At 37.9% G+C, this 22,428-nt stretch overlaps 1 protein-coding gene across 1 annotated transcript in view; it reads left to right on the top strand.

Moving 5' to 3' along the window:
* The window catches only part of Ptprd (protein tyrosine phosphatase receptor type D), a 366,069-nt gene that overhangs the window by 267,480 nt on the left and 76,161 nt on the right, over positions 1 to 22,428 (top strand). Inside the window, 2 exon segments of the mRNA XM_035438957.1 lie at positions 821 to 828; positions 3,052 to 3,149. Coding sequence (XP_035294848.1) covers positions 821 to 828; positions 3,052 to 3,149 — 106 coding nt within the window.

Consider the following 22,428-nt stretch of genomic DNA (forward strand, 5'->3'; position numbering starts at 1 on the left):
AGCAGGAAGACAGAGATGCTGGACCTGTCTTGAGCATTTGAAACCCCAAAACTCACCCTTAGTGACACACTTCTTCCAACAACGCCACACCCCCTAATGCAGCACTCTAAGCTTTCAAATATGAGTCTGGGGGGTGGGCATGGGATTATTATTTTAACCACCACACACTTAATAAGTGTTTTCTGACATGAAATAAAGAACTTTACGTTAGAGTAATTTTATTTCATGTTTTATGTGACAGCAGACTGATGTTTGTATTCAGCCTTAAACATAAGCAAGGCAACATTCATCATATAGATCATAAACACTGTTTTGACTAGCCAAAGAAAATTTACCTAAACATAAATAGAAGACAACGCAATTAAATAATAGTTTTCCATTTTACAAACAATGCTCTCCACATCTCAAAGCAAATTTTTTAAATCCTTTTTATAGGAACCACTCCGGAAAGACTCCTGTCTGTTTAGAGTCTCTATCAGTGTAGTGAAATAGTGCTGTAAAGAGGGGAGCAGCCTCAGATAACTTATGTTCATTCTTTGGTCTTGCAAATGAAGACATGGAGATGCTCAATTATAGGTCCCTGTTAAGTAGATGTCAGAACAGATGTCACTTCATATTCTGTATCGTGGTTCTACATTTCCTTCTTACTTTATGCAGTTTTCATATGTTCACCCCTTGTATCTGAAATGGCTATTCTGCCATTTATACTTGTCCTAGAAATTGGGTACATATGATGCATACTGTCACATCTTAAGGAACAGTTCTTTTATGCTGCTTACAAAGAGGTAGCTCAGATTTGTTTGGATTTCTCTGTAATTAGCTTCCAAAGTAGTACTTTGAGACCACAAGTCAGAAGTGAATATGTGATCACATCTTGTATTGTTTCTTATGGTCTGCTGCTGTTATACTAATACTTTTCCCATCTCCAACTGGCTTTACTTTTGCAGCTTTGAGCAGTAATTCAGTCCCCTACGCCTCCCTGATTGGCTCTGTGTCCTCCCTCTCTAGCCAAACCACCACTCAGTCCATATATGATAATAACTCTCTCCCACGATTCGCTCGAAAAGGTCTAAACATCTTTGTCTCTATTACCTTCTCTGTTAAAGCACTGCAATGATGTCCACATCACCCATTTCCATGTCCAGATCAGCCTAACATTCCTGTGCTTTTGCATTTCCATTCTTTTCTCTGGGGAGTGCCTCATCTGGATAAGCTCACTCTTAATTACTAGATTGTTGTCACCCACCCTTTCACTCCGCCGAATGTAAATTTGTTCAATTATACCATCTATATGAAAAGCTTCAGAAGGGCTCCAAAATTTTGGTCCGGATATGTAATTATATCATCAACAAAGAGAATCTGCATCTAATCAACTCATTTCTGTTGGCTCTCTACCAAGATTTTGGCTCCTATAAGTAGACCTTCACAGCCATGAACACAAAGCCACCATAGACTACAGCACTGTGCTAAGCACAGCTCGATTATCTTGAAGAAGCCAAGTTGTTTTGTTTTTTTAACTTAATTTACCATAACCATTGATAATTTGGCATTGCAGATAAAGGAACTTAGGGGGTGACTTTACATAATGACACCATTTCTAAAGCACTCATAAATCCTGTCACGTTGATCTAATGGTCATCCTTCCAGCCTGTTACCCTCCAGAGTTGCAGTGACAGCAGAGCATCACCAGAGCTTCCAGTTGGAGCTCCCCACTTCTAATTTTCTACTTCAGATGCTTCCCTGGGGGCATGTTAGTTCATGTCTCAATCCAGCTGGAATTTGTGCCTCTTAATATCCGAGTCAGCAATTCTCTCTCATGGTGCACTTGCAAAATTAATCTCAATGAGACAAGACCAAGGCATGTGAACACAGAGAAAAAAAAAATCAGAAAACACAAGAATCATCAAAATTAGCAGCCGATTATTTTTAACAAATACTGAGAAATTAGTGTGTCTTCAGCTGGCCGACTGAACTAAGATGTATTGGTCCCCACTGCTTTCTTTACTTTCCTTGTATTTTCATCTGTCATTTGCTTATTTTCCTGAATTCATTGCCCATTAGGGACAAAGATGTTTACACCTGAAGTAGGTTGTAGGCTTGCTGGGGGTTGAAGAGTGAGACTTGGGAGCAAAATACCGCTGTATTGTTAGTGTGGCAATTTATAAATGATTAGAAGGCTGCAACCCCAGCCTCTACAATCTGCTACTAGTGGAAACATTTTTGAAGTTCAGTTTGGTTTGGTGTCAGTGTGTTGTTGGTAGCCACTGTCAATGAGCTGTTGTGCATGGCATTTTCTGTGTCCATATTTGCATGTGAATGTTATCACCTGATATGTCTGTGAAATACTAAAGTGATCCTCATCTATCATATTGTATGGGAAACCACTCACAAGCTTGTATTTTATTAGTCCTTTATAAAGCTGCATCAGGCAATCCATTCCATTTTTTTTAAAAACAAATCCATTCAATTATTTTTATTTTTATTTACACCATCATTTTCTTTGCAGGTTCAGATGATTCCGGTTACCCTGGTAACCTTCATTTTTCAAGTTAGTTTTCTTTGATTATGCATAAGTCACTTTGTGTTTCCTATCAGGCTGCTCCTCCTTCCCTTTCAGGCCTTCTTCACTGTCTGTTCCTTGGTTGACTTTACACCATTTAATTCCGCACAATTTCCATTTCACACAGTGCAGGAGAAGGAGTCTGAGATGGTATAACAGTAATTACTCAAAGCAGAAGTTGACATCAGGCCCGACTTTCAGTTTTTCCTACTAGCTAACCTCATTGATTCATAGTGCAGTAACACTTTCTTCCACACTAGGAATGCTAGTTGGGGGAATATGCTTGGTGGATTTTCTACTTGGTTCCAAAATCCTCCCTTTAGAGCATGTCCTGCTTTGAGTAACCAGACTATCTGCCTGCTTCTTCACATAAAACATCTTTACTACTCACATGTTTTCAGGCCATTTCTAACTACAGCATTCACTGTGTTTTGGACATGTTAGCATCATTTAGTTTTTATTCAAACGTGTTTCCTCTTCATTTTTAATAGGTATGGCTAGCCATCCTCCAATACCTATCTTGGAACTTGCAGATCATATTGAGAGGTTGAAAGCAAATGACAACCTGAAGTTTTCCCAGGAATATGAGGTAATACACTTCATTTATGTGACAGAACTTCTAATGAATGCATGCCTTTGTTTTTGACTAGAAAATCAACATAGGTACTTTTCTATTGAAATGCTACTCCAAATCAGATACAATTTGAATGAATGAATAATTAAATCAATATAGAAGCTGCATTTTATAGGTATTGTTTTTAGATTTGTTCAGTGTAACTTGAGTAAATAGTGATATTTGTCTTATTTTAATTTTTTTTTTGCTTTTTTTTCCCCTTTTGGATATTGAGTCCATGACATGTTCTCACTCAGTAAGCTTCTAAGTGTTCCAAATAGGTGCAAATTAATTATTCATGGTACGAATCTTTGCTGAGTGGTGGCAGTGCGTGCCTTCAATTCCAGCACTTCTCAGGCAGAAACAGGTGATCTCTGAGTTCAAGGCCAGCCTGGTCTACAGAGCAAGTTCAAGTTCTAGGGCAGCCAGAACTACACAGAGAAACCCTCTCTCAAAAAAATAAACAGAAAAATCAAATAAACAAAAATAAGCATCTTGCCTGCAAACGATATCATATATCATATCACCAGGATCAAGTACACTTTGTATTTTGTGGTTTATTTATTCAATGTTCATGTGTTATTTGTGAGTATACATATGTGGAAGTCCTAAGAAAAGTGGCAGGAGTCAGTTCTCCCATTGAGCATGGGATTCTGGGAATGTAGGCTCCTTTCATGCTGAGCCATCTTGCTGGCCCCATAAGTACAACATTTCTAAATAAAATGTTTCCCATGCCTGAGAACTCTATACTTACTGAATCACCAGCTACTGTAAAAAATAATGCTAAGGGGTCAGATTAACAGAAATGTGCCTGTTTCCAAACTAACTAGTATGGTAGAATTCCAGAGTCCTTAAAGATTCTATGTGAGCCAGGGGCATTAACCGCCTTTAATCCCAGCACTTGGGAGGCAGAGGCAGGCGGATATCTGTGAGTTCAAGACCATCCTGGTCTACAAGAGCTAGCTCCAGGACAGTCACCAAACCCACAGAGAAACCTTGTCTCGAAAAAAAAAGAAAAAAGAAAAAAAGAAAGATTCTATGTGGATTTTTGGGAGAGAGACACACAGAGAGAGTTTATTTGGATACTGTGACTGTGTCATTTGTTAAGCAACATAATGCAAAACTGGCCATTAGTAATAGGGGCTCATGGAGAAGCCTGTTTATGTATCACTACTAAACGAGCATCATTGTTTTTGGACTTTATGTGTTGCAGCACAAGATTTAAATATACCACTAAAATCTTCTAATTGTTGCGAACAACATATTGGGGGCTTATCATCAGCAGACTTTTTACTGATTTGCTTACGGCAAGTCTTAAATATGGCTCTTCCCCATGCCCTTCTTTGTCTTTCCTGTATCAGTTTCCAATGCAGTTGTTCAAGATAGTCTTTGTCTATCAGCTGTTACAGTCTGTCCTATCACATGCAGTGAGAAACTTCTACGAAATGTACCATTGAGGGGTCAGAGAGATCACAGACCTCAGACATGCCATATCTGAGGCAATCTATTTATATAGCCTACCTAACCACCCTCCTCTGCCTCTTCATCTTTCCCCATCTCTCTCCCTTTCCTTCCCCTCCTTCTTTCTGTCTCATGCTTATTTCTGTTTCTTCCTTTCTTTTTCACTAACCCTAACCCTGTTGCCCAGGATTGGTGATTGAATCCAGGGCCTCATGCTTACTAAAGGCTGCTCTCACACTGAAATACATAGTAGATGTTTACTTTTAATTTTGAACTCAGGGTCTCACTAAGTTTCTCAGGCTATCCTCAAACTTAGGATCATCCTAACACAGTTCCTGTGTAAGTGACACCATAGATCTGGACACCATATCCGGCTTCCTAGTTTTATGCTGGATAAGCAAGCTATCTGAATTGGTGTCCACTGTTACTCTCCAGCCTTGCCCAGTTTGCATATTCTAAAATTTTTGTGCTTTTTGATAGAACACAAAGTTGGATTTTTTTCCTTTTTAATGGGCTTCAGTCATATTGTCCTTTTTTCTTCTTCAAGCATTCAGGGAAATTAATACTGGACCAAATCTGGTCATATATTTTTAAAGCCCTGCTTCTCACCCCATTTATATCTTCCTCTAATGTATAGTGACCCTTGTTAAACAATGAAATAGGCTTTAAAACGGCTCTGATACCTTATTTGGAGCTTGAGGATAAAAACTGAAAGAGTGAATTCCGGGGCAACAGAAACTCTTAGTTTTGTGGTCAGTTTTCATCAACCAGAATCTTTTTTTTTTTTTTTTTTTTTTTTTTTTTTTTTTGGTTTTTAGAGACAGGGTTTCCAGCTTTGTAGCATTGGAGCCTTTCCTGCACTTGCTCTAGATACCAGGCTGCCCTTGAACTCACAGAGATCCAACTGCCTTTGCCTCTGAGTGCTGGGATTAAAGGCGTGTGCCACCAAAGCCTGGCATCAACCAGAATCTTCACTGTTCTTTATTGTTGACATGTTGTCGTTCTTGTTTTTCTGTATATTTTCTTCATGATCCTGTTTTAATTCTTTATTTGCAATGTCATAGTGGGTCACAAAAAAACAAAATCTTTCAGCTGATCAATAAACCAATACCCCGGTCTCCACCAGGGGACTTCAAACCTCTCCAGCAAATTTACTTGTATCCATTGAAAAAAAATTGCTGGCCTCATTTAAATATAGAAATTCTCAAGAAATGTTCCATGCAAAGCTAATCTAATGATCATTTAGATCAGAAGCACTCCTTAAAGTGGCTATGAACTGCATGCTGGCATGACTGCCATTAACAACTCCCTGAGTCACCTCAGCCATTGACATGATAGCCCACACAGAGTCTTTACCATTCATCAGGAAGATGATCTGTGATTAAAGCTCCCTGGGCATGAATTGACTGGACTGTGTCTTAACAGCCATGAAGGAGATATCTAAGTGTTGTACTCATCTGTGGCAATAAGAGTAAAGTCTTTATATGTTAATATCATAGCAACACTTTGTGAAATCATTTTCTTAGTAACTACCGTATAAACTTGAATATATTTTAACTGACTTTCAGTAAAGTAAAAGAAAAGGAAACTCTCATTACATTCAAACATCTCATGATTTTGGCTTAATCACTGTGGATTAATGTTCATTTGAACTTGCTTAAGCTGACTAAAGCAAAAATTTGTCATTCTAATTTGGAAAAAAAACAAAACAAGACTAATGACATGAAAGTTGTTTATAGTGGTCTGGAGACAGAATAGGCAGATACAAGTCAAATCACACATCAGATCCCATCATTGGAGTCAATGACAGATGAAAATGTACCCTGGAAAATGAGCTTAACCTCATATTGTAAGGTTAAGTCATATTGAATGCTTTAGTCATTTTAAATGCTTTAAGTTTTCATGTTCTTATATGAGAAGAAAATGTCACTGAAATGTGAACAATCTCCATTTGAATATAGCAGCTATCATGCACAGAATGAAGTCCACTCTCAAAATCAATGAATTAGGCTTACAAACGTTTAGGACTCAAAAGAAGTGCAGGTTTTGCAAAACAGAATGGTATTACTTGGAAGTCTAGCCAACTTTAAACTGTCATAGTGCTTCTTTCACTTGGCTTCATTCTTTCTGCCTTTCTGTGCTGAACAAGAGAGAGAAAATACTTTTTAAAGGTATACTTCTAAGATGGTCAAGACAATTGTATATGGCTAAAAATAAGAAGACGTGCACTTAATGAACTGATCTTAAGAATTAATGGAAATTTGTCAGAATGAGATGGAAAACTGGAATAATATAGAAAAGGAAGAAGTACGAGTGGAACTGGGATGAAAAAGGCTGAGGATTTTGCCAAGGGCAAAGTCAAAGGCACATAGTAAAAGTGTGTTCTCGTAATCACATGATTAGCACTGATATCACCTGGGACTACTAAAGATTCAGAGTTTTAGTTACTGTCCCAAACCTGATGAGTCAGATCCTGCTGCTTAATAAGATACTATGATATCTTGAAGAAAATATATGTAGAGAAGTAGCATCTAGTTGACTTGTGATGTTATAGATTGTTCATCTTAGACAATTGGGTGAGGTGAAATTGGATCCGTGTAGAAGGCCAAGAGTCGTCATGAACTTCCAAATGCTGTGCCAATGGTAAGACCTATGTGTTTGGGTGGTAGAAAGGCCATGGGATTTAATGCAAACATATTTACATTTTGATTTGGATACTTTGTCCAGTTGTCGCTTTTCACAGTGGCATACCATAAGTTCCGCATGTATAAATTGTGTGGTAGGAGAATTAGGAAATGTTATGCCTGTGAGTATGTAAATGGCCGTTTCAAAACTGGAAGCTTCTGATAAAGGGAACCAGAGAAAGCTGGCAATTGTATCCATTACTTTAAAAGCTTAAGTATATATTAATGGATTAAAGTCTTATCATGCCTATTCTGCAGAAATTCATTCTCTCATTAAACAGGTATGCCAATAAAATTTTGTTTTACAGTATAGTCAATCTGATGTTTAAAAACCTTCCCAGGATTTGATCACAATTCAAAGCGTATTTACAAAGTAATTTCTTAATAAAATTAATCTGTAGTGTATATAATGAACACAAATATAGAGAAACTGATGAAGATGACAATTGGGGGATCATATAAAGCAATGCTAGTTCAGGAATAGATACGTTTGAACTCAAAATTGAAAAAAACTGTTTTTTTGCCTTCTGTGAATTTCCACAAGTGCCCTCTTAACACAAGCCTGGCAGGAGTAACTCTCTCTTAACTGTGCAGATATGCCCTTTACCCCTGCAAAATAGATTCAGTAACCTATTGATATAGACAGATTTGCCCCATCCCAGGAGTCAAGGCCCCCAGCATGCAAATGTTCAAGGGATCATGATCCAAGTGCTTTAGGAAGATAGAAATAAAACCTGACTTCCAGTTTGGTTCTCAACATTGAGTTTCTCGGTTTCTCCAACTCACAGATCATAATTCAAGTACACTCTAAGTTTTACAAACTTGGTGGTGTGGATTGAGGAAGGAACCTGCCTTAAAACACAGTGATGACAAAATCCCTGACAGTTTGCTTACAAATTCTTCAAACAGTATTTTCACATATTATTTGAGAATTTCATACATTTATTCAATGTGTTTTACTCAAATCCACTCTCTAACCCCTCCTTCATGACTCTAAGCAGAATTGACACACTATATCTACTTTCAATTTTCGTATGTATTTTTTAATCAATCCTCTGAGTCCAATTAGTACTCTCACTATGGGTATAATTGTAGCATTATCCACTGGAACACGAGCAACCTACAGATCCATATCCCAGAAGAAAACTGACTGCCTTCCCCAGCAGCCATTAGCACCTCAGCTGTGGATGTGGCTTCATTTCTTCATTTGCCACCATACCCCACACAAGCTGGAGTTTTGACTGGCTTGTTTTTGTAGGTCCTATGTATGCTGTGACTTCATTTGTGTAACAATCCCTCACATGTCAAGATAACATTGTTTCACAAGAGTCTTCTAGAACAGATACTCCCATTGTTCCAATGATAACATGAGTTTTATGGGAGTAACCAATGAGTTTCTGATTGAATTTAAATCCCCTGCAGACATTCTCCATCCTATTCTGATGGCCATGGTTGTTAAAAATCTACTTTCAGAATTGTTATTGCTATCTTTTCCTATTTGCAGCATTACCTTAAAATTCTATATTACAACTACTCTCCACAATCCTTTAATTGTAATTAGAAAGTGACAAGAAACTGGTTCTTAGAAGTCCTCACTATAGTTCCACTTTGGTTTTTTTGTTCCTGTCATAAAAGCTAGACCCAAGTTATGTTACTATCCAAAGATATGGATAACTGTGATCATAGCACTTATGTCCCCAGTGCCATTTATGGTCTACATGTGCTAGAGATTACTTCAGTTCTCAAGGCAGTGATCTTCCATCCCCTTTGTGCCAGAAATAATGAAGATCTTCTAGAAAATTTTTCCAGATACAACAGTCTTGATCTCCTGATTTTGTAACAACATGCATATTATACCATGATTGATTAAACTCTGCCTAATGTGGTGAAGGAGGTAAAAAGAATAAAATTAATATTTCCTTGATAAGGAATGAAATACATGAAGATATTTCTGAGATATATGGAGACATTAAACATTGTTTAGATCAAATTTTTGAATGTATAGACACCACAGAAAATGAACTTGAGAAAGAATGTCACGTGCCTACTGTGTGGTAGAACCAAGATCTGACACTAGGTTCTTATTCACTCCATTTGAATTGCCTCCCCTCAAGATCTAAATATTCTTGTTGTTGTTGTTCTTGTTGTTGTTGTTTTTATGTCCCTGATTATACAGGCTAGGAACAACAATGTCTTACTAGATAAAAATATTTCTTCTAAAACCCTGTGCAATGCTGTAGATAGCACTTTGCCTTGTGTAACTATCCATCAGAGTGGTTGGTGTTTTTTTGTTTTTTTTTTTTTTCCTCAGACATGTTGATGGTGTATTTCTTTTCTCTAGGGATAGTTTGTCTATCCCCAATGGTAAATATTATATTTCACTGGAGAAGAGACAAACATTGTCTGTCATCAAAGCAGTGACCACAAAAGAAAACATTTTTATTTTTCCTAGAACAAAATTCTTGGTATATTTGACCAAGCCACAGTACATTCACAGACACAAATCTATTCTCAACAAACCATTGCTATTTGCATGTGTGTATGTTCTACTTTTGATTATGTTGGTATTTTTTTTAGGGGGTAATGCTTCTATTTCCCTGAAGAAACAAAGCTGTAGATGACAAAAAAAAATCTGTTTTTTTTTTTTCAAGATAGAAAGTTGAAACATAGGCCATAACATAGGCCAAACAACAGTTTGTTGTTGCTTTGATTTTCGTTTTGCTTTTTTTTTTTTTTTTAACAAATTGCAGTCATTTATTTAGTGGAATGAAAAGAATAATTTCATGAACTAAAAAGGCCACAAATACTCATTGGTATTGATAATTCAAGGTGAGGAAGATGAACATCTAAATTTACTAGTCAATGCGACATTCTCCTAAAACTGAAGGATTGCAAGGCAGGATCCTTTCTTATTGACACAGAATATAAGTTATCTATCTACCTCTCAAATTGGGTCTTGATCCATCTCCATACCACTTGGGGTATTCTATTTGTTGACCCAACAGTAGAAATAATACAGAGGAGTGGTCAACTGCTCAGGTTTGGAATCATTACAACAGTTTGAACCCTGGTCTTAGGCAGCATGAAAATAAGCTTGTATATAATGATGCCCATTGGGGTTGCTGATAGAAGTGCTCAGGCATCTTTGTAAATATTCCATGTTTTATTGCATGTAAACAGCCTCGATGTAAAGATACCACATAGTTTATAGACCACCAAGAAAGAAGCATTAATTAAATAATTGTAATCTTGTACCAGATATAAGAAGCCAGTCAATCAGAATTGTAACAAAGTTGGAAAGATATCAGTGCCTTAAAAATCAGTGAAACTCTGGCCTCTTTCTACTGCTGACCAAACCCCTAGGGATTTGCTGAATCCAGTAAAACATGATATAATAAGGAAGAAAAAAGAAAACTCCATAGCTTAAGCCAGCACCATTGGCCATTACTGCTTGCTTTCCTATTTTCCAGTGTCATATTGTGTTCAGACTCTCCTGGTCAGGTATCAAGGCATCTCAGCATGTTGTTGGCCACATGGTGACAAGCTTGCTATTGGGCATACAGCAGATGATTAGGCAAAGTGTGTGTCTGGATCAATTTTGAAATAACCTTACAGTTCATTCACACACAAAAAAATCTTTCTTGTGATCAAAATTGCTATTACCAATAACAGGAACACACAGAACAAAGACTGTCTTGTGTAAAAAGAGCTGTTTTCCCAGTTGACATCTCCACCTGATCTATCATCACCACAGCCTTATTTTCAAACCCCTTTCTCTCAGAAAATAGACTGTTATTATCTTTAGACCACACAGAAGTGAATACATTTTAACGAAGACCCTTTAGATTTAACTCAAACGTGCCTAGTGATTAAACTCCCTATGTGGCCTTTACATGGAAGATGGACCTGACAGTTGCCAATCTGAGAAGATGCTTTCTTTGGGTCATAGTTAAGAAATAACCTCACCAACTAAGATGTAAAGGAACAGAGAATCCTTTCCCAACTGGCTCTCATTTTGTATCTTGTAAACAAATGTAGCAGGACACAAAGACACAGCAGCTTATCTTAGAAGCAGTGTCCGAAATCGGAGTGTTAATCTGTGCTGAGGCTTTCCTTCTTGCTGAACCCATGCAGATATCAAGAACTCAAAATGCAGCCAATTTGCTAAGCTCCAGAGCTCCATTCTCTTTAGACTTTTCAAGTTGTTATTCTTAAACTCAATTTTTTTAAAAAAAAATTTCGTTGTTTCCTTAGCAGCATCAAACTCTATATCTTCTAAGCCTGTGAAGTTTATTATTTACTTCTGTGTGCCCTGTTCAACCCAGGGAAACCTCACATCACAGAGGTATAGTTGTCAATTTGCAGACCTTGCTCTCATATAAGTTCCCCTTTGCTGATGGGTTTTTGACCCCTGCTGGACGTGGTCTAGAGTGGCTCCCCACTTGTTCTCATGTGGAGCCCAAGGCTCTTAGGAAGCAATTAATCCTAACATGTCTGTAGTTCCCAAGGAAGCTTTAACTTCAAGAGAGCTACAGCAAGAACTGAAAAAGATGACATTTTTAAGTTTTATTGAGGTTTTGAAATGAAGTTAGTATTTTATGGCCAGAGTGCAAGTGAAGATTGGGAGAAGCAAGAGACCAACCAGCTACAGGAGAGGGCGTGGGAGTCAAAAAACTGGCCATGTTTTCCACCATCCAGTTACCAGTTGTGTTTTTTAAACCCAGAACAGATGACTTCATTCTGCCTCGGTTTCCTCTTATTTGAAATGAAACTATTGCCTGTCCTCATTAGGATGGAATGAAGACAAACTGTTTGGCACCTGGCCTCTCACCCTCTGTTCTCCGGCAGAAGTGGTCCTTGATACTGTGGGTTCATCAGGCTTACCTAACTTGTCAGTCAGTTACTTAATAACACTGATTTTTCCCTCACAAGTTATTTTGCTCTTCATCATATTCCCTTTCACTTCTTCCAAAAGGGAGTTCTGAGGAATCAATTAGGCAAAGGGAAGGGGGAAAGAGGATGGAGAGTAACTAAGGTGTCCTTAGTGTTCTTTGCATGTTTCATGTCTCCTTTCCAAGAAGGATATCTATATTAAAAAATCCAAAACTATCTAGAAAATAATTCATTTCTACTGATTTCTCAAAAACTATACTGGTGTCTTTGCCCCTCAGCACATAATACCAGATTGCAACTGTTTTTTGTTTGTTTGTTTGTTTGTTTGTTTGTTTGTTTGGGAATAAGAAGGCTGTCTGAATAGCTTCTGCTATTTGACAAACATTTACTGCAGAACAACAAAGGTAAAGAAATGAGCTTAGTCCTGGGTGACTTTATAGTTTCCTAAGAAAACATGGAAGTCGATAACTGTAAAGGGATAGTGGGAGTGAGGTATGAGTGAAGAGAGACTTCCCTGAGAGGATTAATACTACAATTTTAGGAATCCAGATCAAGAGAGACCTGCATGCAGAGGAATGGAGATGAGGCAAAGAATGACTTTGCAGGGGACTCTGGGCTATAATATGGCTGCAACTACTGTAGCACAGTCATGTTGCTGTGAGGTACAAAACCTGGTCACATACATAGAGGTCTCCATACCAGGGTACTCAGTGAGTACTGAGTATCCCAAAAGTATTTTCAAGTCATGGAAACTACTTCCCACTCCTGGTCATAAAACAAGCTGAAAAAAAAAGTTGAAGGACCCAATGAATGCATCTGTGTTTCTTTTTCCTCAGAGAAGTGCTTTGGGAGAATTTTAGTAATGATGCAATTGCTGAGAATCTGTTGTCCAAATCACAAGGACACCATTGCTTACCTGCATATTAACTTTCAGGTTTAAAAGTGGCAGTGAGAGGGTTCTTTGTCATGGTTTTGTTACATTTAACCAGCTAAACTGTGGTTGAGCATAGTATCATGTTTGGGGAAAGTTAAAGACAAGGATCTGAGCTTTGAGACTTTGCAAGAACTTATAGATTTGGCTTTGTCTTATTTTATAATATCACAAAAGTAGCAGTTGAACTATTTGACTTTAACTAAAAAGTTCATACATGCAACATAATCAAAGCTGAGTTATCTCTCACTTGCTCAATGTTAAAGCCGCCTTTCATCAGACCCTCCAGCCAGAGGCTTATGTATACCCTTGATACTTAATACACTCTTTCTTCCATTTTCCCCTAACCCTCTTTCTTTCTGTTCTTGCCAGTTTAAGAGTAGTTTTCTTATTATTCTCTTCATTTTAAACTATATAAGATTAATATAATAATAATGTCTAGCCTCTCTACAGAGTTCCACAAGGTAAATAGTACTCATGTGCCTAGCTATGGATACACAGATCAAGATTCACAAGAGTAGGCTCAATACAGTTTAATATAATTTTATTTGGGGAGGCACTTACACAAGAAACAGATGGCTGCCCCAAGTTCCCTATCCAAGGATGTACCCAGCTGCTCTCTGTGACCTGACCAGAAGGAAGAGAGCAAGCTAGGATCTGGACCCCAGACCTAGTCCTACCCTCTGTCACATCTGCACCTGTGACCAGTGCTAAAGGTGGAGGTAGGTTTGGATATCTCACTACACCTAGCCATCTTGAGAATACATTGTAGGTAGCAAATCCTTCAATTCATCTAGGAATGTTATATTAGTATACCATGTTACAAAAGAGGATACTGAACACAGGGAAGTAAAGTAATTTGCCCATAGTCACATCACTGTTAACTAGGTCAAGCTACAGTATAAACCACAAACCACCGAGTCTGGTGTCTGGATCACCAAGTCAGCTTAACAAACTCTTGCCTTTGCTGGTTCATTAAAGAAAGACTCAAGACTCATTCTTTATCGAAGTTTCATGTGAGCCCACTTTCCTGGGAGTGGTCCCATGGCCAGAGATTAAATTCTTTTGAACAGGATGTCTTTCCTTAATGGGCCTTTACTGCTACTCTAACAAGTTCAAGGCCAGCCTAGTCTATGTAGACCTTACCTCAGAAGCACCCCTCAGGAAAATTAGATTAAATAATAAAGAAAACCAGCAGAAGCCACCACACTCCATTCAAACTCGACAACTTTCCTTGTAGCCACACTAATGATTGTGAATGTCACTAAACCCTGCTCACTAGGAAAGCAGAGGCAGAAAGAAGATTGCTTAAGGGACTAGTAGATGTAGGGACCGAATCTTGAGTCTCAGATGGGGTGGGTAGCATTTACTTGTTTTGCATCTTGACATTTCCAAAACTGGCCTGTGAATCATAAAGATAAAACCATTTACTTGTTAACAGCCTCCTTTTAACAAATACAAATCATTACCCAGCATCATTTACATAAAACCTAGGATCAAAGAACATCTCATTATAATAAATAAAATCACATAGCACCAGTAGAATGACATTATGTGATGCTTCCTCTTAAGATTTTAAAAACATTTGTCTATTCAAAATCCCCCTTTAGGTTTCAGTAATTTGACTTCATACAAGAATCTCCCAGTGATTTGCAAAATCAGAGTTTTAACTCCTGACACAAATTCTGGCATAGTTTGATGGGAGAGCATTATGACCATTTTTGCACTTATTTCTTAAGGTTTTGTGGTTGTAGTTATGTTTGCTGTAACTCTAGCATATATTTCCATGAGAGTGTGTCAACTTGTACATGAGCAGCTGAAGAAAGGACTAAAGCCCCCAGAGCAGGCCATTCAGCTGGGAGGCCTTTCAGTCTTACTATCCCTCACCCTGTATTTACTTTACATGATTATTACAAAGTAAGATCTAAGTGGAGGTTACAGCTATCAGCTTGCCCTTTTTGTTTCTCCATTGTGGAGCGCCCCTCCCTCGAAGGCTTTGTCTGTTCTGTGCTGTCTCTACCCAGAGAGCAGAAATGCTGCAGTGACTGAGGAAGTGTAATTAGTCTAGTTAATGAGCGGTGACATGCTGCCTCCCTTTGAATTCAGAGAAGCTAGGGTGCTGGCTCTGGGAAGGTGGGAATTTAACCCCCTCTCCAAGTAATTAATTGATGTCCTTGTCATCAGGAGAATAAAAATTTCAGCCTAATGGTTGGTAATGGTGGATGTTAACTGTGCAAGGGGGCATTGATTTCCTTGTGTCTTTCTTTTCTGTTCTTGCAATATTGATCCTGTCACAGCTCAGAAGTTCTTCTATTATCTTAAAAATAAATAAATAAATAAATCCTGCAGACCTAAAGGCTGTAGCTCAGGGGCACACAGGTTCTACTGTTGAACTATGGTTGAAGATCCAAGGATCTGTAGTCTAGTCTGCTTCTGTCACTTTGCTGGAGTGTGATGTTTGATTTCAGCTGCTTTTAGTGATATTGCTGAGGTAACTCAGGAACTTTCACATATTATATTATGTGACAGATGATGTTTTCTAAGTGTACTCCCTAGGTAAAGAAAGAAAAATATTTCTGGGGAAAATACAATGTATTATAATACATCTTAAAGTCGTGCTAGCTTGTTTTGTCTTCCGTGTGAGAATTCAGATTTGTAAACTGAACAGCAAATTGCGTTTCTAGAAAAAAAATAATCTGATATAACAACTGATTTTTAAAATATTAATGAAATGTTCTTTATTGTTACGAATATGTATGCCACATGCATGCAAGTGTCCCCAGACATCAGAAGAGGACATTGGATACCCTGCAATGGGTGGTTATGAGCCCCACTATAGGAGCTGGAAACTGAACCTGAATTTCTATAGCCCCAAAGTAGGTGCTTTTTATTAGTATAAAGGATCTAAATCAAGGGAGTTGTAAGCAAAAAATTGAATTTATATGATATATTTTATATGCTCTTGATTTGTTTTGTTTAGAGACAAGATAATACTCTGTACCCCAAGTTGCCCTTGAGCTAGTGGCTCTGCAGGCTATTGGACAGGGAAATAATCTCTTGTTCAATCCACTATTAGCTTTCACAGACCAGTAGCTTCAGTATTTTCTCTAGCTTTATCATTAAAATATTTAGATGAAAAGAACATTTTGTTTCCCTAAGATTTCATCTGTCCTTGGTACCATTTGCTCTTGAAAGAGTTATAGCCTTTTTGTGTTTGATCTGTAATTATTGCCACAACAACTAGCTACAGTGCCACAGAGCAAGGACTAGAATTTTTGTTAGAAATAGACCAACACTGTGAAGTGAAGCTGCTCATTTTCTTCACATATCAGACAGAACAAGGAAGACCAATTTGAAAATTATTAGGTATTTTTAAAAATAATCATAAGAACATTATTACCTGCCTTGCTAGAGGCCTTTGTGCTTTGTGAGTTTAATATCCAGCTGCTCTCCTTAATCCAAGATCAACTGGCTTCCTGTGTGCCAGAACTTTGCTAGACTCTAGAGAAGAAGGTACACAATCCTGGCCCTTGAATTCAGCATCTAGTGGTCTCCTTAGGTTTTAGTTTCTGCTTTTGTTTTTATTTTATTTTTCAGTAGAAACTTTAGTTCTGCCACAATTTTGTTAGGTTTTAAATACAGTGTAGCTATGAGGTTTACATTTCTGTAATGGTACTTGGGTTTTGTTTATTATATTTTTATGTTGACTGGGGAGGGGTGACATGTCCCCCCCCCCAAATTCAGGAAGCTCAGAGGTTTAGTGCAGTTAGAGCAGGAGCAAAGGCCTCCAAGCTGTTCTTCAATGTCTGTATTTGCTCATTCCATGGACAGAAAAATCAGAACTTCAGACTCCTGTGCTTTTGGAGCCATCTCAGAGAAATTCATTTTCCCCCTCATGTTCTGTTGCTTGAGTGTATGTAAAATGAGATTAGGGAACAGCATTTGTTCTTTATTATGTTTCCCTGGCAGAACAGCTTAATGTTTCTGTAGACTGTGGGAGCGGTTAAGAAGCACGGCACTGTATGCTACAATTTCAACCAAATTTCCCCAGCTGGATAAAATTCAGGGCTGTGGAGAGAAATGTGGGTACTGCCATAGTATCATATAGATCTTTTTATGTTCGCTCACTCTCCAAATAACTGGTTAAGGTGATCTGCTTGTTTTTTTGTTTTTTTTTTTTTTTTATATCTGTCTTGGAAAAGGAGGGTTTGTCTTTCAGAGCATACCATGTATGTTCATTTCTTTGCCCACATTGCTTTTTGCAAGAATGGTCAGTCTCCTTGGATTTTGTTGCTATCCTGTTATATTTTCAGAATGAATCTTCCACCTAGAGTTAGACATATTCAGCACAGTAAAAGCAGACTATCTCCTCTCTAAAATATCTCTTAGAAAGCAAAATATGTTTGAAATAAAGTCAGATATTTTCCAGAGTGAAGATCTCATTTGCTTCTAATTGTTGATATGGTAATCAAAATTTTTGTTTTGTGAAAGGCATCCATTTTACAATGACATAAGGGGTGACTAAACAGACCTATAATTTTCCTAGGAAGTTTGTGACTGTTTAGATATGTCCAACACTGGATCTGAAAAGAAGTATTTTGAATCTTTTACCATATTCTTGGCCTTGTTCACTTGATATATATTTGAGGCAAGTTTGGCCAATGAATCACTTTTAATAGTATTAGCAATTGATGTTGAAAAACTGATAGCTGTCAGAGTGGATGAGGAGATATTCTGGAGTCTCTTCTACTCCTTCCCTGTCAGGCTCATACTGTTTAACTGGATTTTATGACTTGATGAATGAAAATCACATGCATTTGTGGATATTTCAGTTTTAGCTACACAGGGGTAGCTATTTCAAAAATGGCAGAGATATATAGTGTGCCATTTGTCTGCATAGGACCTTATCATGAAATTGAAGGAATAAAGATTAGTTCTATTGGAGCATGCCTGTAGCCTGTAATCAGGAGTCATGTACAGGATACTTGTCATTTTGAAGTTAGCCAGGACTACATGGAGAATCCCAGGCCAGTGTGGACTATAGTGTGAGGCCCTTTCTTACACACATAAAATATAATGATAAAGTTAAACAATTTTGAGGTGTGAATACTACATTATGTTTAGCAAATTACTACAGGGGTGTACTATAATGTTGGATGTTAGGTATATGAGCAAATGCTTGAGAATCTTCTCAAGTGTACTGGGGCCAGGTGGTGGTGGCACACACCTTTAATCCCAGCACTTGGAAGGCAGAATCGGGCAGATCTCTGTGAGTTCCAGGCCAGTCTGGTCTACAGAGAGAGTTCCAGGACAGGCTCCAAAGCTACAGAGAAACCCTGTCTTGAAAAACCACACACACACACACACACACACACACACACACACACACACACACACAAACACACACACACAAAAAAAAAACAAAAAAGGACTGGGAATGTGGGATTGGTGCAAACCCTTTAAGAAAGGAAAGATGTACAAAAACAGAAATTATTAGAAAATCTTGTGTAGACAAGGAATATTCCAGTGTGAAGCCAGAACTGAGAACTCCCAACAGGGAGAGTGACAAACAACCAAGGGCTGAAATTCAGGATTATGTATCATGCCTGATTATAACCATCACACTTAATAGTGAGTGAGATGCACCATGAAGGGCACAGCATGGCAATCCCTGACTTTAAAGGATTTTAAGTGAGTGTAAGTAGTGTGATACTGTCAAACAAGGATGATTGAAAATGCATCCTCCTGAAGAATTTGGCAAGCCATTTCAGAGATAGCCAGTTGTGTGTTCACATTCTTTTATCTGTGTTTAAATTTCAGGTGCTTCTCATGCATCATCTTTGCACACATAAATGCAATAGTTGTGGGTTTTTGTTTGTTTAATTCACACTGCACTCTCTTGGTGGAAACCTGTTTCACTGGCGACTTACGTTTTAAGTATGGGAACATCTCTCCCACAATAGTGTACAGAAACCCCATATAGGACTATAATACAGGATGGCAACTGTCATAGTTTCTTTGTATTCAGATTCACTAAACTATGGTTATATGAAGCAAACCAGTGCTTTGTTAATAACAGATTTATTGAAGACAAGCTTTCAGCAGGCTTGTACCAGAAATCCTTTTAAAGTGCTATCCATTAAACCATTAAATTGGTCATTAAAGCTGTTAGTGCAGACTGTTACTTGTGAATTATTGGTCTCACCGTTCTCAGTGGTCTCTGCCAATACCATTCTGTCCCGTGCTCCATTATTCCTCTTCAGTTCCAAGGAGTGAGTGTACATCAGCTTCCATCCTTTGCTCAGAATTTCCTGTGTGTGTTTGTGTGAGGCCAAAAAAAAAAAAAAAAAAAGATGCTCTGTTGTGTGGGTAGAAATTTATCTCTTTGTTCCTAATTATACAGGGTAAAGATTGTGCTAAAGATCTCATGCTTTTTTCCCATTGGATTTAAAGGAAAAAATACTTTACTAAAAATGTCACCATGTGGAAAGCTGTAGTTTTGTCTTTCATTACCACAGAATTTTTGGAAATGAAATGACTGTGGTATGGGTATATCATTAGACCCCAAACTGGCAGAGACATCTGGAGTTAATCTATTTTCCTTACTGTCCACAGTTTCTAAATAAGATTTATGATAGCAAATTTATAAATTGCGTATATGTTAGAGGGTCGTGATTAAGATCTCAGACTTCAAAGCCAAAATTCCCAGTGTGCCCATGGAAAGTGGCATCAGGATCCAAACCTACATTTCCTTATCAGCAATAGGAAGCAATATCTGCTTCTTTATTTTATGAATTAAGAAAGGTTTAGGTATAATGATGAAAGTAGATAGACCTGTTAGTCCTCAACTCAAACTAAGAATTTAAACTTCTTTTTTGAGTTGGAAGGGTTGAACTAGTCTTGTGCTGGCTTTTCAGAACTCCTTCTTGATGGCAAATCCACATATGAGGTGTCCTTCCTTGACCCCAAGGTCCAGGTGAGAAACCTGCCGTGGATTGTACAAAATACCATCCAAATTATTGAATTCTAAAATCTGCTGCCTGGGTCTCTAATGAGACCAAGGAAATCAAATGTGTGGTTTCTGGAAAGTGGCCTAAAACCCACTTTTCTTCTCATTTTGGAAAGCAGTGGGATACTTCCAAATTAGAAACTGGTGAATTCAGGTATAGCATAAGGAAAGTGATTAAAAGATTATGAAAGCCCTTATTCCAGTGATGAGTGTTGTTGTAATAGTAGGTATCTAGTGAAGTGTGTTTCTATACATGTATGTAGTATATACTCTTTAGCCAAAATACAGTTTTGTTATCTTGTGAACATATGTATGTCTCTATCAGTAGAAAAATAGCAGTTTCACTGGCTATATACTTGTCATACTGACTTACCAGCCTCCTATTATGTTAAGGTTATCCAGAATTTCTTTTCAAAAATAGAAATTGTTCTTCATCATGTCTACTATCCAGTTGTCTGGGGCAAATACTTGTTTTTCCACCTTCAAAATTGTAGGTAGAATATAGTATGTCCTAGTATATCTACAATACAGCCTTTGGAAATCTTTGGGTGCAAGCCTGGGTCAGTGTGTGAAGAAAACACACAGTAGGAAAAGCATTCTTCAGATAATGAAAGGAATTAAGTCTAAGCCAGACTTTCAGACCAAAAATAGCACTGATGAGGACATTTTCCTCTAGAACTTGATTCTTGGTTTTATAAACATAATAAATGGATTCTGGAAACACTTCCTTCACAGTTACATAATCCCAATAGATTCCCAGATATCCATGATCCGATCATCTTCCTCGTGACTCTCCATCTTCTATGTGTCTGTGATTTCCAAGTTTCTTATCACTTCTTTAGCATTTGTTTAGACATGCTGATACATGCAGTTTTTAAGATCCATGCCATATATGTCCTCTCAAGTACATCATATTTGACAATGTGTAGTTGAACTGCTTACACACTCAAATAGTAGAACAAGCCTGTGCTTCCATTTCCGATGCACTAAGAAAACGAGATATTGTGATGTAATCATACCTATTCTTCCAATGATGATTATGAATACTAGAAAATATTACATTAGGCAAAAAAGATCATGACTAGAATGAATTATCAAGATATAAAATTAGCAGACTAACCATGGTCTTTATTCCACAGGTGGGCCTGTATTCACACAGCTTACTCACTACCATGTTCCTTTTACCCTCTCCCCTTCCCCAAAAGAATAAAATAGTAGAGCTAGCAGGATGGCTTAGTAGGTAAAGGTGCTGACTTCCAAGCCTGGTGATCTGAATTCATTTCCAAAGACCGACACAGTAGAAGGAGAGTTGTCCTTAGGCCTCTGCACATCCTCCATAGCATTTGCCCACCACATGCATACATGAATGCACATATACACAAAATAAGTAAGTGTAAAAAAATAAGGAAGGGCCGAGCATTGGTGGCGCATGCCTTTAATCCCAGAATTTGGGAGGCAGAGGCAGGAGGATCTCTGTGAGTTCAAGGCCAGCCTGGTCACCAGAGGGAGTGCCAGGATAGGCTGAAAAGCTACACAGAGAAACCCTGTCTCCAATAAATAAATAAATAAATAAATAAATAAATAAATAAATAAATAAAAATAAGGAAGGGAAAAGTAGTAATGGCAACAGGCTCAAGTCTTGACTTTATGGAAACCAAAAGAAGTTTGCTAAGAAGTACATGGCCTGTTCTTTTTGCCTTCCTTTCTATGCTGAGGTTTCAAAGATACATTGAGTAAGGGTGAGTCACTTTCTCTCCTTCAGGCTTAAATACACATTGTTATACTCCAGTTTTAAGTAAGTTGAGATGGATACTGGAGGAATAAATATACTTTTACTTTCCGCTGCCCACTTGTCTCTATGATTGGGTTTGTAGATTCAGGTTTTTAACTGAGCTGGCCATCTAATTCGTTACACATGAAGTCATACTAACACAGGTTTGACTGTGAGGCTGTCTGATTTGGGTTTAAGAATGTCTGCGCTGACTCTAACCTGTAGTGACCATGTAATTTAGTGCTTGAATTCAGGTATTAGAGAATGAAAGATGGTCTCATTAAGAAGTGTATGAGGGATACAGATATAAACAAGCATATAATCAAGGTTAAACTCAGCCTTTATGATAACTCAGCCTTGGCATTCTGTCATATCAGAACCTATAGGCTCTCTCCATAGCTCCCAGCGTTCTGTTCTTGAGATATCAGTAGAGCACAGTTGTTTAAACAATTTTAAAAATTACATTATATTAGAATGGTATGCATTTCAATCCAGAAGATTTGAAC

The sequence above is a fragment of the Cricetulus griseus genome, chromosome 2 (genome assembly GCF_003668045.3).
Source record: "Cricetulus griseus strain 17A/GY chromosome 2, alternate assembly CriGri-PICRH-1.0, whole genome shotgun sequence".
NCBI lineage: Eukaryota > Metazoa > Chordata > Mammalia > Rodentia > Cricetidae > Cricetulus > Cricetulus griseus.